This window comes from Anser anser (genome assembly GCF_964211835.1).
Source record: "Anser anser genome assembly, chromosome: W".
Classification (NCBI taxonomy): Eukaryota; Metazoa; Chordata; class Aves; order Anseriformes; family Anatidae; genus Anser; species Anser anser.
In genome coordinates, this window is record NC_139731.1 from 15407857 (window position 1) to 15420647 (window position 12791).

The window sequence follows — 12791 nt, forward strand, 5'->3', positions numbered from 1 at the left end:
AGGTTTTACAATGGGATTAAAATGTCAATTTAAATATAGGATGAGTAGAGGAAGAGTAGGAAAAAGACTGGAGGTTCATGGTTCACAGGAAATCATGAAGCTGTCATCTTCATAGAAATAGCCAACAAAATACTTGCTGCATTTTGAAGTATTTTTTTGATTGTTTTCCTTTTTCATTGCCCTAATGAAACGATATATTTCATTCTGTCATCCTGTATGTAAAACTCATGAAAAGCTTACACTAAAGTCATGTGAAAGCCGTTGAGAAATATTTCAGAAAGACATTTTTCTGTTTTGGAAATATTACTGGGTGTTTCAGCACCATGGAAATATTTTGTTTCGTTTTTCTTGCGAAGCGAAAACTGTCGCCGCCTTTTCCCCATGTTTTGATTTCTCTGAAAACCGTGTTTACCAAAAATAATCCGTCTCAGTGAAAATACTCCAAAGGCTCTAAACGAGAAGAAGGATTCTCCATGGCCGAGGTCTCTCTACCTGGCACGCTCCCTGCCTTTTGTGGTTCGTGGAAGTTGGTGGTATGAAGAACCCACCAGTTGTCATCTAATCATTTCTTTTTATATGTAAGAAGCTTCGCTGCCTAGAAGAGTGTCGTAATTCTGCTCCAGATCTGCTGAGACACAAAGGCACGGCTATGCCGAGTGACGTACTTCTCTTTGACTGACTTGCGGAGAAGCAGCAGAAAGTTTTTATCTTTATTTCATCCGGACTTTTCTTCCTGCCTCAGAAATCTTGCAGTCTAAATAGGTAAGATAAAGAATGGGTAGGAGATATATTATTATGCCACTTTATGGGCAGGAAAATGAAGCATAAAAGCATTAAATTATTTATCCAAGCTCCCTCTGGAAGCCTGAGCCAGAGCCAGGATTGCCGTAACCTGTCTTTCTGGGCAGTTTCTCAAAATAAAAGGTTGAATTTCGGGCCCTGTTGAAGTCACTAGGAGTTGCTTTTTATTCCTGCGGATGCTGTCATTTCCCGTAAGTGCATAGCAGGGCCTCCAGCTGAATGCTCCTCCGTTCAGAAGGGTTTTCCTTCCAGTTTTCAGACCTCAAACCAAACGCGAGGCATGTTTGGACACCCAGGAACACATGGATTTTGTAAGAAAAGCTTGTTTTCTAAACGAATTTATCTCGCTGACTGCAGGCTGTTACTTGGTTGATGGCGTTATTTTAGCCTGTGTGTTTGCATCCCGTATTTGCTTTTGGGTTTCTTATTTCCAGTAGTGATCTCTTGATAAGTTTTAACTCACGGAGAGATTTTCTCCCCAGTAGAAGCTGTGGCAGTAGACCAGCTTCTTCCTCTGTACACGGGCTCGTGGCTTTCCTGCAGAAGCATCCAGCCTCTTAAAACAAGGTCTTCTCTTATTTATTTCCATGGGACTAAGTAAGGAAAAACATCTTCTAGCTTCCCTCTGGTTTAATTCTCTCTTCTCTCACAGTTTTAATGAATGACAGAGCATCCAGTGGCACTCGGACATCCCGTGCACATTGTTTAGAAAGAAAACATTGGTGATTCCTCCCTTACAACTGATCTGAGGGTGATTGTAATGGTCATGAAGCACTGAAATCTGAGAGGTTATATGGGGAAGAGTGGCAATAATGATGAGTTCCTAGGTCTGTCACCTAGCCCTTCTCACTGAACATGTCCTAAAGAGCAAATATGCTGTGAATGTCGTCCTGCTTTTCCTCTAACATGTTGTCATCTGCGAGAATCCAACAAAGCTACTGTGTGAGCCGTAAAAATAAAAAGCAAATTGCTGAACTGCAGTAAGGGAAAGCAAGCCAACACATTTTTACAGAAGGATCCTTCGTTGCAACGTGAGTTTTACTCCGGTAAGGAATGATACTTGTGAAATCCCAATGAAGAGAATAAAGGTTGGTTCGGGCTATGGCAGAAAAGGTCAAGATCTCCGGGACCAGAGAGAGAAAAATAAATAAATAAAACAGGTAGGACTGTGATCCCTTCAGCTCGTATTTGGGCATTCAACTTGAAGGCGGTGTTTAGGGCTCTGCTTTCTCATCCCAAGGCTGCCATGCGTAACTCTGCAGCAATTCTTAAGAGCTCAAGGCTGGAGCCCTCCAGTAACTCCGAAAGAAGTTCAACATCGTCTTCTAGACTTGAAGCCAATGGTCTTGGGGGTTACCACTTGATCCTGTACCTGCCAGAGGGCTCCTCGAGGGGTTCAGCTGCTCTTCTCCCTGGTCTCCAGTGGGGCTTGGGTATGCACCCAAAAATTCAGGTCTAAGAGGGATATTAAGCATCTTTAGGCAGTTGCCAAGCAATTTTTGACGTAGCTGCCCACATTCCTATTTTAGGCACCGGTATCTTTCTTGGTTCTTAATAACTATTATCATCAAAATTTTAAGTGAACGACAGCAAAGAGGAAAACTGTGCAAGAGAAGCGAAGGCTCATGAGAGCAGAAATTTGTTTCAAGGAGCAGTTGACTGTAAAAGGGATACCAGCTCCTTCTGATCCTACAACAAATCAAGCTTGCGGGGTTACAAGAGGTCTTAAAGCCTACAAGTAGCCAAGACTTCCAGTGCCCCCCTCGAGCTCCAAAGCTCTCCTGCTCAGCTCCCCCAGCTCTGCTGACCCCAAAAGTGAGCCACGTTGACTGAGCTTTGCCATTGTAGGTACGCCTCTGAGTCTCATTTCTTCTGCCAGAGGATTCCAGCTCGCCCCACATGAGCGGGGTTTCAGCAGCCGGGATGGGACGCGGATGTGCAGCACTTGTGCTCTGTAGGATGGGAGGAGGGACGGAGTTATGGACCTTCTCTGGAGGCACTCGAGGTATTGCCAAGTGCACGTGAACTCTTTGCTTTTATACGGACTCCTGAATAGGAGAAATTCCCCCAAATAACCCCAAAATTGACTGTCGAGAGAGCAGCAGCAAAATCTTTGCAAGCAGTTGTTGTAGCTTGTGTTTATGAAAAAGTCCGAGCTACTGAACTCATCTTTTGTGGGAGCAGGAGGGCATTCTCAGAGAAACAGTGGGTTTTGGAATATATTGGAGTGTTACGTGGAGCTCATGGTAACAGAAAATGTGCTGTTCTTCTGCCAGTCCTGCTTGCTTGCTTCTTTTTTCTCAGAGAAAGGGCGCTGTTAGTTGTAAAAGACCAACTTCAGAAGAAATACGATTTAATGTCTCATTTTAATGGAAAGTAAAGCAGTTCTAGAGCCTCTCTGCTACTTAGAAAAATCAGAATTTAGGAAAAGATTGAAAACCTAATGCCAATTTTCTCCAGATTACTATTTGTCAGAAGGGATCAGGAAAGATTACAAAACGCTTTGCGTGCGCTGCAAATATCGAGACCGTAAGCACGTTACAACGCCTGTCGGAAACGTGAGATAGAATAAAAAGGGAAAGCCGGGGGAAGACAATAAAAAATACTTCAAATGTAAACATTTAAAGCTGAAATTGCGTGTGATCGAAGGCGTGCAGGTGCCGTGCCGGGCACACAATAGCCGGTGAGTTTGTTTTGCGCTGCGGCACGCGCTCTGTTGAAAGTAAAAAGATGCTATTTGGTGCTGAAGGTTTTCAGCAGTAACCTCCTGCTCGACCTTTGCGTTTTGGCCGCGATTATTGCTCGTTTTTCTTGCAATTTTGCTGGAGTTCAAGATGAAGGCGCGGATAAACTCGAGGTATTCTCTCCTCAAAACGTTGCTCGCCGCTGGGATTTGGTCCAACGGAGACACGCCGTGACTGATGTTCAGGAGGACGACTGCCGGTGCTTGTAGGAGTTTATTAAGATTTTCAGCTCTTTTGTTTTAAGAACTAATTCAAGCTGAGTGTGATGTAGTTAATGTGCGATAATTTGCATGCAGAGTGAAATTGGAGCGCTTTAAGAGACAGTCTGCATAACAAAAGGTGACCTGCTATTGTTCCTTTAACAATGGCAAGGGATTGTTTGGGGTTGGCGTTTGAGGACTTCTGCGTTCGTTCACCCACCACAGTCTGGTTTTAAAGCAACCTCCGTTTTGCATTTCAAGTGATCTCTATTTAGAGCTAAAACTATTGCAAACTTCTATAGTTTCAGAACTAATCAAACCGGATTAAATAAATTAAATAACAGTTTCAAGGACCAGGTATTTTAGTTCTTTTATTGTCGTTATTTGGTTCATAAGTTGAGTTCGTTACGGTCCCATAATTTCTGTAAGCGTCGGGCACTGTGCAAACATGGATATTATTTAAGGGCAGAGCTGGGACTACACATTAATACTGGAGGTTATGCTTCTTTTGGGCTAATTAGGGTTTGCAGATGATGGAGTAATGCTGGCTGGGGGAGGTCTCTGGTCCGGGCCCTGCTCCAAGCAGTTTTCTGGGGTTATATAGGACAAGCTATATGGTTTCTTCTGCTCAAATCCATCACATCACTCCGTGCTTCCAGGTTTTTGCGACTCGGCAGGATTAACCTCATGCCACTGCTGATCGGGGGGTACCGATGTGTTCGTGTCCAGCCAGGCCAGACCCATGGGCTCCTGTCCATGGGGCTGCTCTGGGTGTCTTCCCTCACCTGCGTGAACGTTGTCACCTTGTTCTGGTGTTACTTTTTGTGGGTTTAGCCTCCCTTTCATCTCTTACTGTGTAAGTTTTGAGGGTCATGTCGCGTGTAGGGGCTGAGAGCTGCCCGGGAGCGGAGATCTCACTCGGTCCTTTCCTTCCCGTGCAGTGCAAGTGCCAGGGCCGGTGGAAAACCTGCGGGCTGTGTCCACTTCACCTACCTCCATCCTTGTGTCCTGGGACCCCCCTGCCTACGCCAACGGTCCCGTGCAAGGCTACAGGCTCTTCTGTACGGAGACGGCGACGGGAAGGGAGCAGGTGAGTGGGAAGGGGGGAATCCAGCCTGGGCTGCAGAAGCTGTTTCGTGCTGGTGAAAGCCCTCTTCTATTTACTCTGAAATTTCAGCATAATGCCAAATGCCGTTTAAAGACCCGTTAGAATTCCCCCTTCACATTGTGCTAAGCCATCAAGATGTTGGTAGCAGGTTGCACGTGTGATCGTTGTAGAATACATGGGTTTAGTTGCTTCTTGTAACTTCTTCCAGGTTTATTGTAGGAGGGTAAAATAATGCAAATCCAGACTAGAAATGGCACATCCTCTCACCAGACTGACAGCTTGTAGTAAATGTTCCCGTTGCGGATGCATGTCTGTAACAACCTATTCTGCTAGAATTTGCCCTTTATTCCATCTTAAATAAGGATTTAGCTGCTCAAAGAGCAGCATATTGGTCCCCAAACTGCTCACCCCTGTTCGCGTTACTCCTGGTGACCGCTTGCTGTCTGTGTGTGCTCAGAACGTGGAGGTGGAGGGGCTCTCCTACCGGCTCGAGGGGCTGAAGAAGTTCACCGAGTACACCCTGCGCTTCCTGGCCTACAACCGCTACGGCCCCGGCGTCTCCACCGAAGACGTCACCGTCACCACGCTTTCGGATGGTAAGTGGGGACGGAAAGACCCAAAGGGTGGCTGGGTTGGGGTCGTGATGCTTTTTCTCTACCCACCACATTGCGGAAGAAACGGTAAAGAAGCGATTTGGTTATTCAGCGTGCAGGACAGAAACCAGAGATTCATAACCCGCCTGCAGTGCTCTGAGCTAATGCTCATCTCCAGGGATAATTGGTTCACTTCATTATACCTATATCTAATAAGGAGGATGCTGCACAGCTCTATTTTCTCTCTAACTCGAGCACGGGTGTGGATACCCTGTAGCTATTTCATTACAATGGCATTGGAGGACGCAACTGCCTGCCTTTTCCTTGCACGTTATCTGGTGGGGCAGCAGATGTGGCCGTGTTTCACCCTCTGCTCGGTCACAGCGACTGCCCCATCATCCTCCCCAGGCTCCTGGGACACACAGACTTGGGGACGTACACCGAGTTGGGTTTTTTTGGAAGCACTTAGTTGTGTTGGCCAACACAGAATTTACACCTGCCTGACTCCTGTTGAAGACACTGAGTCTGATTCCTCTACCTGGCCAGAGCAGGAATTAATATATCGGAGTTACTTCGGCCACGAAGGTGTAAAAACCTAAAAAGGACCAAAAAAAATTTTCAGTGGGGTGGGTGCGTGCAAAGCCCAGGCAGGGTCTCCATCAGGCTGACTTTTCCAAATAGATTTTTTGGTGCCAGGCAGTTCTCACTGGTTTTAGGAGGAAACACAGCCCTTACGGTTAAAAGAGAATAGTTGATACTTGCTTGGGGAAGGAGGATTAAATGAAGGGGAGAAGAGAGCCAGTAAAGCAGAAGGGAGAGCAGAGGCGGGAGGGTGCCAGTGCTGCAGGAACAGTTCCCGACTGAGCCCCACAGCCGGAGGGATTTTTCTCCATGCCAACATTTCATTTAAAGATGATCCAAGAGGTGTCAACTGAGCTTTTGTAGTGAAATTTATAAACTGTTTTTGTTCCGATAACAATTCTGACAACTTATTTTTCACCCGTGCTGCTAAAGGAAGGTAGGGGAGTTCCAGTTGGCTTGTCCTAGGGTTGGATCACTAACTCAAGGTCATCTTTATGGAAAAATGGTTAGTTTTCAGCGTGATTTTTAAAATCCGGTAGGAGGTGAAGAGTAGGTTGCTGGGGTGCCCCAGGCAGAGGCCCGTCAGTCCCACCACACATTCACTGCGGTTCCTTTCTGCACTGGAGATTGATGCTAGGATAAAAAAAAATGAATGAAGAAAAGAGAGTGTCTGAGTTTTGTCCCTTTATATCTACCACTTTTTATCTAATTTTATTATGAATGCGGTATCTCTCCCTGGTTATCCTACCCAAACCAGCTGAAAAATTTTGTCTGAGGTTAGGAATGGCGGTTTTCTGTCTGCCTGGTGAACTCGGTTGCTTCTGAACGCTTCTCTGCAGCTGAGCAGCTGAAAAAATCGATGCGAGTTTCTGGGCAGCAGGAGCAGAAGCTGTATAAACCCTGGAGAAAAACAGCAGATGAGGGGGATATCGTGCTCTGGAGAAGCATCCGCATCTTGCATCTGTTTGACGTGGCTGCAACACGGTCCCCAGGCCATGCGTGGGTTGGTGACATCCCCTGGGAGCCCCCCTCGAGGACCAGTGTGGAGGGGACGAGGTGTAGGGGAAACCCCGAGCAGGTGCTGTTTTAACCTGCCTTACTCCAGGCTCTGTCTTCAGAGGGATCCATCCACGAGCCCCCAGCTCGTTTGGCCCCGTTATTTTATATATAAGACACCTCTGCACTATTTTTTTCAAGTGCTGCTTCTGTCTACCCGGTTAATTCAGTTTCCCCTGCTAATACGGGCTGGATCTTGGCAGAATAAATTACTTCACACTTATAATTATAAAAACAAAAGGAAAACAAGTGAAAAATGAATATTTTGCATAATGTATGCAGATTTAATTCACGCCGTGAAGTGTAGAAGTGCGGCCCTGTACTCCACTTTGGTTTTAAATGTCATCATAAGTGAGAAAGGGAAAAGATTGTTATTCATGAGTCTGGAAATTATCCTCCGCAAGTGTTTCAAACGCTTCACCTGTCTGCGAACAAAAATCACTGCTAAAGAGGAGGCTCTTCCTGGGCTCTTTCTCTACCAATAACTCATCCTCGATATCTAGATGACATTTGAAACCTGGAGTATCCCAGGGTAATTGCAATTAAACAAGAATCTGTTAATTCTAGTTTTGTTTTAAAGCCTTTCCCACAAACCAAACCCCCCTCCAAGGAGTAAATCTGCAGAACGGGGAAATGAAGTGTTTGGAGCAGGTATAAAAGAAGAGAAAATGCCTCCAGGATTTCTTTTCATCCTTCTTATTGTGGCAGTCTCAGCATCTCATTGTACGGAAGGAGAGGAGGGAATGGAGAGCACAAGTCCAAACCTTCCTGCAATCCCTTCTTTTATGGTTCAAAAAAAAAAAAAAAGACCTTTCCCAGGGTTAAGGCCCCTTCTGCCAGAGGAAGACCAATAAAACAGCAAGAAAAAAGTCGTGCACAGCTGTCAACCTACAGAGAGGAGAGGCAAAGCCATTAATCCATCGTGGTTTATTGGTGAGCGATAAAGGGAGGAGAAAGCCTGCAGTTCCCCCTATCCACATCAGTTTCTTGGACAGGATTCGGTTCTGCTCCCCAGTCCCTGGCAGAGAAGTCTTTGGGGTTGGTCTGCTTCCTTTCATCTTGGAAAAGGAACAGAACCGTTTTTAAGCCTGCCTTCCTCTTGGGAATGCGAGTGTGCTTGCACAGGTTATTTTTTCGATCCCAGTCCTTTGCTGTACAGTGTATGATACGGTCTGTAGCTTCACCCAAAAAAAAAAAAAAAGAAGGCTGTACTGTTAGATCCTGCAGGTCTGTACGTAGACATTTACTCTGAAGCTCTGGGATGTAATCTATAATCTGAGAAAAAAACCCCGATCAAAGGAACTGAGCGTGGCAACCCCGCTGCAGGAGCTACGGACCCCGGACAGGATTTGCCAGATCAAGGAGCAGACTGGATCTTCAGTGCTGAGTTTTCTGTTTAAAATACAGCTCCGGTAATGTTTGGCCGAGCCGCGTGCCATCTCAGAAACGCTCTGAGCTATCGTGCTCATGAATTTATCAAAACGCATTTAATCCCGGCAATTGGCAGCCGGTCTTATTTCATGCTTCCCGACTACTTGGTTTAAACATAATTTATAGCCCAGGCTTCCTGGAGAGGTTCTGGATGGATGCCCCAAGCCCATCGTGTTCAGGAGGCTTTTGGACAATGCCTTCCTCGATGCTTTTGGCTGGCCCTAAAGTGGTCAGCTCAGGGACTCGATGATCTTTCATGGTCTCTTCCAACTGAACCATTTTTATTATTATTATTATTTCACCAGTTAGAAGTACCAAAACTCATTGCCTTGCCGTATGAACGTTCGTCCCATCTGTAAGTCATCAGCAGTGAGGCTCGTCTCACCCAGCTTTAGACACCAAGCAAGCAGCAAGGCTCCGTCGGTGTATTTGAGGCTCCTTCCACCCCCGAGTCGCCCCGTGCCAAGGCGAAGGGGCTGAATTTATCCCCGGATGCCTCCATCTCTGCTCGTCGCGTATCGCACAGCGAACACGAGATGAAATGAGTTCTGCTCTAATTTCTAACGGCATCATTAAGCTGGGAATAATAAACAAAACTTTTACCAGGTGCATCCGATTGCTTTATTTGATCAAGATGGGAAAGCGGAGGAAATAATTGTAATCTCTCAGGCGCGTGGTTTGCCAGGGGAATTGGCTGATTGTTGTGCAAGCCCAGACATTAAATCGGGGTCTCCGATTTGGTAATGCAGAAAACTCCTCGACTGAGCGGAGAACAAGGAATGAAGACGCCCAGCATTGCTGTGGAAGGGCTTGAGTTCGATTCTGGGTCAGGTCTGGATTTATTTCTCTTATTGATCGAAGATCTGGCAGGAAAGATAAAGCGCGCGTCAATTATGTACGCGTGCAACAGAATTGGGAAATATGACAAGTGTTTGCCAAAGAGAAATAATCAGAAAAATGAAGACAAACAAATAACAAGAAAGGAAAAATGAAGATAAGTTTGTCTGGTAGGAGAATAACGCGTAGCAGCCATAAAACACAAAAGTCAGTAACGAAGAGGAAAGGCGGCTCGGACGCCCTTTGCTGCTGCCATCGCAGCTGCTCACTTTGCTGTACCATTGCCCCCAGACAATGAGTTTTCAGGCTATTGTAATTCAAACGCATCATTTTTTTTTTATTTTTTATGCTCCACGGAGCCTTCATAAATACAATGGTACCAGAGTGGGACTTTGTTGGCAGCAGGACCTTCCTGGTTAGCTTCTCCTCTTCTGTATTGAAGATATTATTTTATTAGCCTCGGCAAATGACTTAGCACTGGCTGTCTCAAATCCTTGCTGCAGGATTAATCCCGTGCACTGAGGATGCTTTGAGGTGCTGCGCTTTGGGGATTTGGTTATCGAAAGTAGCCGTGACCAGACAGAAACAGCACCAGGGCTGGCTGCCGGCGCTGGTTTGAACCATCTGGGAAAGGATCTTTTATAGGGCCGGCTGCCATCCTCCCTGTACAGGGGGTGGTTCTTATTCTAGCGCCTGTTACGTTACCTAGAGGATCATAGCTGGCAAGGTCAGAGGGGATTTTACACCATGGGTGTAAAGGGCTGGGCTGGAGCTGGTCCGTATAGGTGCACAGAGAAAGTGTAGACGATGGTCCCTGTTGTGTCCTCCTCTGTATAATACATTGGCTTTCACCCATTCATTCTCTCCTCAGTCCCATACGTTTTGGCCAGATTGCGTTACAAAAACAGTCACGTCTACATTTTGCTTGGTGATAAAGGTGCCACTCTCCTCCTTTTTTCACTCAACTCTGAAGAAGGTGAAAAGTATGTCCCATTTCTACGTGAATTCCAGTTCACGGGTCTTTACCTATTTAATTATTCCCTACAACCAGAAGTCTTTCTCCCATTCAGGTAGCTATAGACAATAAACCAAACACTTCTTAACTCCGTTTAAATAAACAAAATTAATTCGCTCGATCTCGAAGATGCTTCAGGTCCGACATCATTGGTGTAGATCTTTGCCGAACCAATTTAAACGTGGGCAGCTGAAACAATAATTTTGCCCGAGTGCTCTTGTTAACGTCACATAAAAATGGTTTAAACAGCACAGCTTACAGCACAGCTTTGGCGTGATGTATTCATAACTGTACACTGAAAAATCATTTTCTCTCATTTCCCCTAATGCATCAGGCTGCCAGCTCTTCTTAAATTGGGTATTTACCATGATCCTCTTTCAGTTCCTTTTTCCAAATTCAGGGCCAACTTAGGCAGGCATTATTTCTCTAGAAGGAAAATAAAGCTTTAGGTGCGTGTCAGGGAGCTGATGCATCACAACTAAGAACATATTTGTAAAGCTGTTGGCTCCTCAGCAGTTGAATTAATATTGGCCATCTGCTGGAGGAACGAATATACGTTTGAACCGGTTTAGTACAAGCAGATTGGAAGGAGATATATACAGAGTGGAAAACAGGAAGAAATTCGTCAGGAAATACTTGGTTACGGGTGACCCGAATGGCTGTTTTGTCACATTTGAGCCTTAATGTAAAACACTGCTTTTTAAGTAATATCTGGAGGCAAAATGCCCTTTTTCCCCTCCTAGCATCCTTGTGAAAGCAAGGTAGCGGTGAGAGGAGCGCCCGGTCTGCGTGCGTGTGATACGTCCTCAAAATGCACTTACCTTGATGGATAAATACCAGAAAAAATTGTGCCCTGTCCCTATCCATTTTGGACCGAGATGGTAACAAAGAAATGAATTCAAGTAGTCGGTGTCACTGCAGGGAACCCGCTGACTGGCTGTTTAAAGGGTTTGCTAATAGGTCTATCACAAACGAGAAGGAATGAGCAGATGCAGTTGGTTTTTTCTCTCCCTAGGGGACCTCTGAAGTGCCACCTGGATTGTCTGCACACTTGTGAGCAGATTATAAACCACATGTAAAAACCTCACTCCTTTCTGCCCGACGGGAGAAATATTGGGTGTAGCTTGTTGGGACTCGGACCTTAATGGCACCGTGTCCCACTTCTCTCTGTTTCTCTTCCCTTGCAGTGCCCAGCGCGATGCCCCAGAACGTCTCCTTGGAAGTGGTCAACTCCAGGGTAAGTCTGCCCGTGCTCAGCATCTCGTGGCCGGGGATCCTGTGTGCAGGTATCCCTGCTTTCGGTAGCCTCTGCATCTCCACCATCTGCCCCTCATCCCTCCTCTGCAGCTGAATTTGATTTTGGGAGGCGTTACACTTTTCCTTTCCACAGGCCCAAACGCCACCAATGCCCAGAAACGTCTTAATTAGGAAAAAAATCCCTCCGACAGCATCAGTCCAGCAGAGGTGGGTGGGAATTGATGAATGAGATCAGCCTGGTGTGCTGTCGATGCCAAGAATCAAGGAGGGATTTACTCCTCCGTGGCTTTTCGGGTCTTATTCTGGTGCGTCTCTATTGCGGCTATGTTACCGAGTGCCATTACAGAATGTGGTTCTCCGGGTGTAAGTGTGTCTACCGAAAGGTTTTCTGTTCCCCTTGGGGAATCCCTCCTTGGGATTGCCGTTGCAACTTTTCCTGTGTCACTGTAAAATGCAAAAAAGTGATGGTGGCCATACCTGAAAGGATCAAAATAATGTTTTTGAGATCTTAAGGAGTTCTGCGATTATTTTTGCAGTTTATTTTGCAGTATATTTCTGCAATTTATTTTTGTTTTCTTGCATGTTTACCCCTTTGCATTGACTCACACAAAAGTGTCTCGGGTGAAATCTCATTAGAAGAAAAACTCAGTGCTTTTTTTTTTTAAAAGACATTTCTGTACCATATTTCAGCATTGGCATGGGGAGACAGAAACAAAGGCAAGAAAAAACTTGTGTATTACTAACTGAAAATCAGTGAATCGCAGCAAAACCGTGAACAAAACCATGTATTCTGATTTCTTGGAGGTTCATATGAGAAAAAGATAAAAGGCGATGAGGTGCTGTGGTATTTTCCTATGCAAAATGGAACTGTGTGTGAATAATAATGTGAATAATTTTATAAAAAGAGTTTTGTCTGACGTATAAATAGAATTCAAAAAGTGAATTTTGACCCTGCTGCAAAGCCACGACACCTCCGAGCATCCCTGCCGTGCAGGTCCAACATGAATTCTCCTGTCCTGTAACAAGTTTACCAATGCTGTAGGTTTCCCCTATTTGGGGACACCAACGGGCTCATTCTCAGCCCAGCTCCTTCCTTCTCCACGTCCGAATTCAACCCTGTGAGACTTTATGGCATTTAAGGGAAGTGGGGAGAAGCATCAAAAATGT

General features: G+C 45.5%; 1 protein-coding gene across 7 annotated transcripts in view; it reads left to right on the forward strand.

The window, feature by feature from the left end:
• The window catches only part of LOC310888631 (netrin receptor DCC), a 414661-nt gene that overhangs the window by 287705 nt on the left and 114165 nt on the right, over positions 1-12791 (forward strand). For all 7 annotated transcript variants that reach the window (XM_083815528.1, XM_083815525.1, XM_083815526.1 and 4 more), the window contains 3 exons: positions 4687-4835; positions 5311-5449; positions 11555-11604. In XM_083815528.1, the coding sequence (XP_083671654.1) occupies positions 4687-4835; positions 5311-5449; positions 11555-11604 (338 nt within the window). The remainder of the gene's footprint in view (positions 1-4686; positions 4836-5310; positions 5450-11554; positions 11605-12791) is intronic.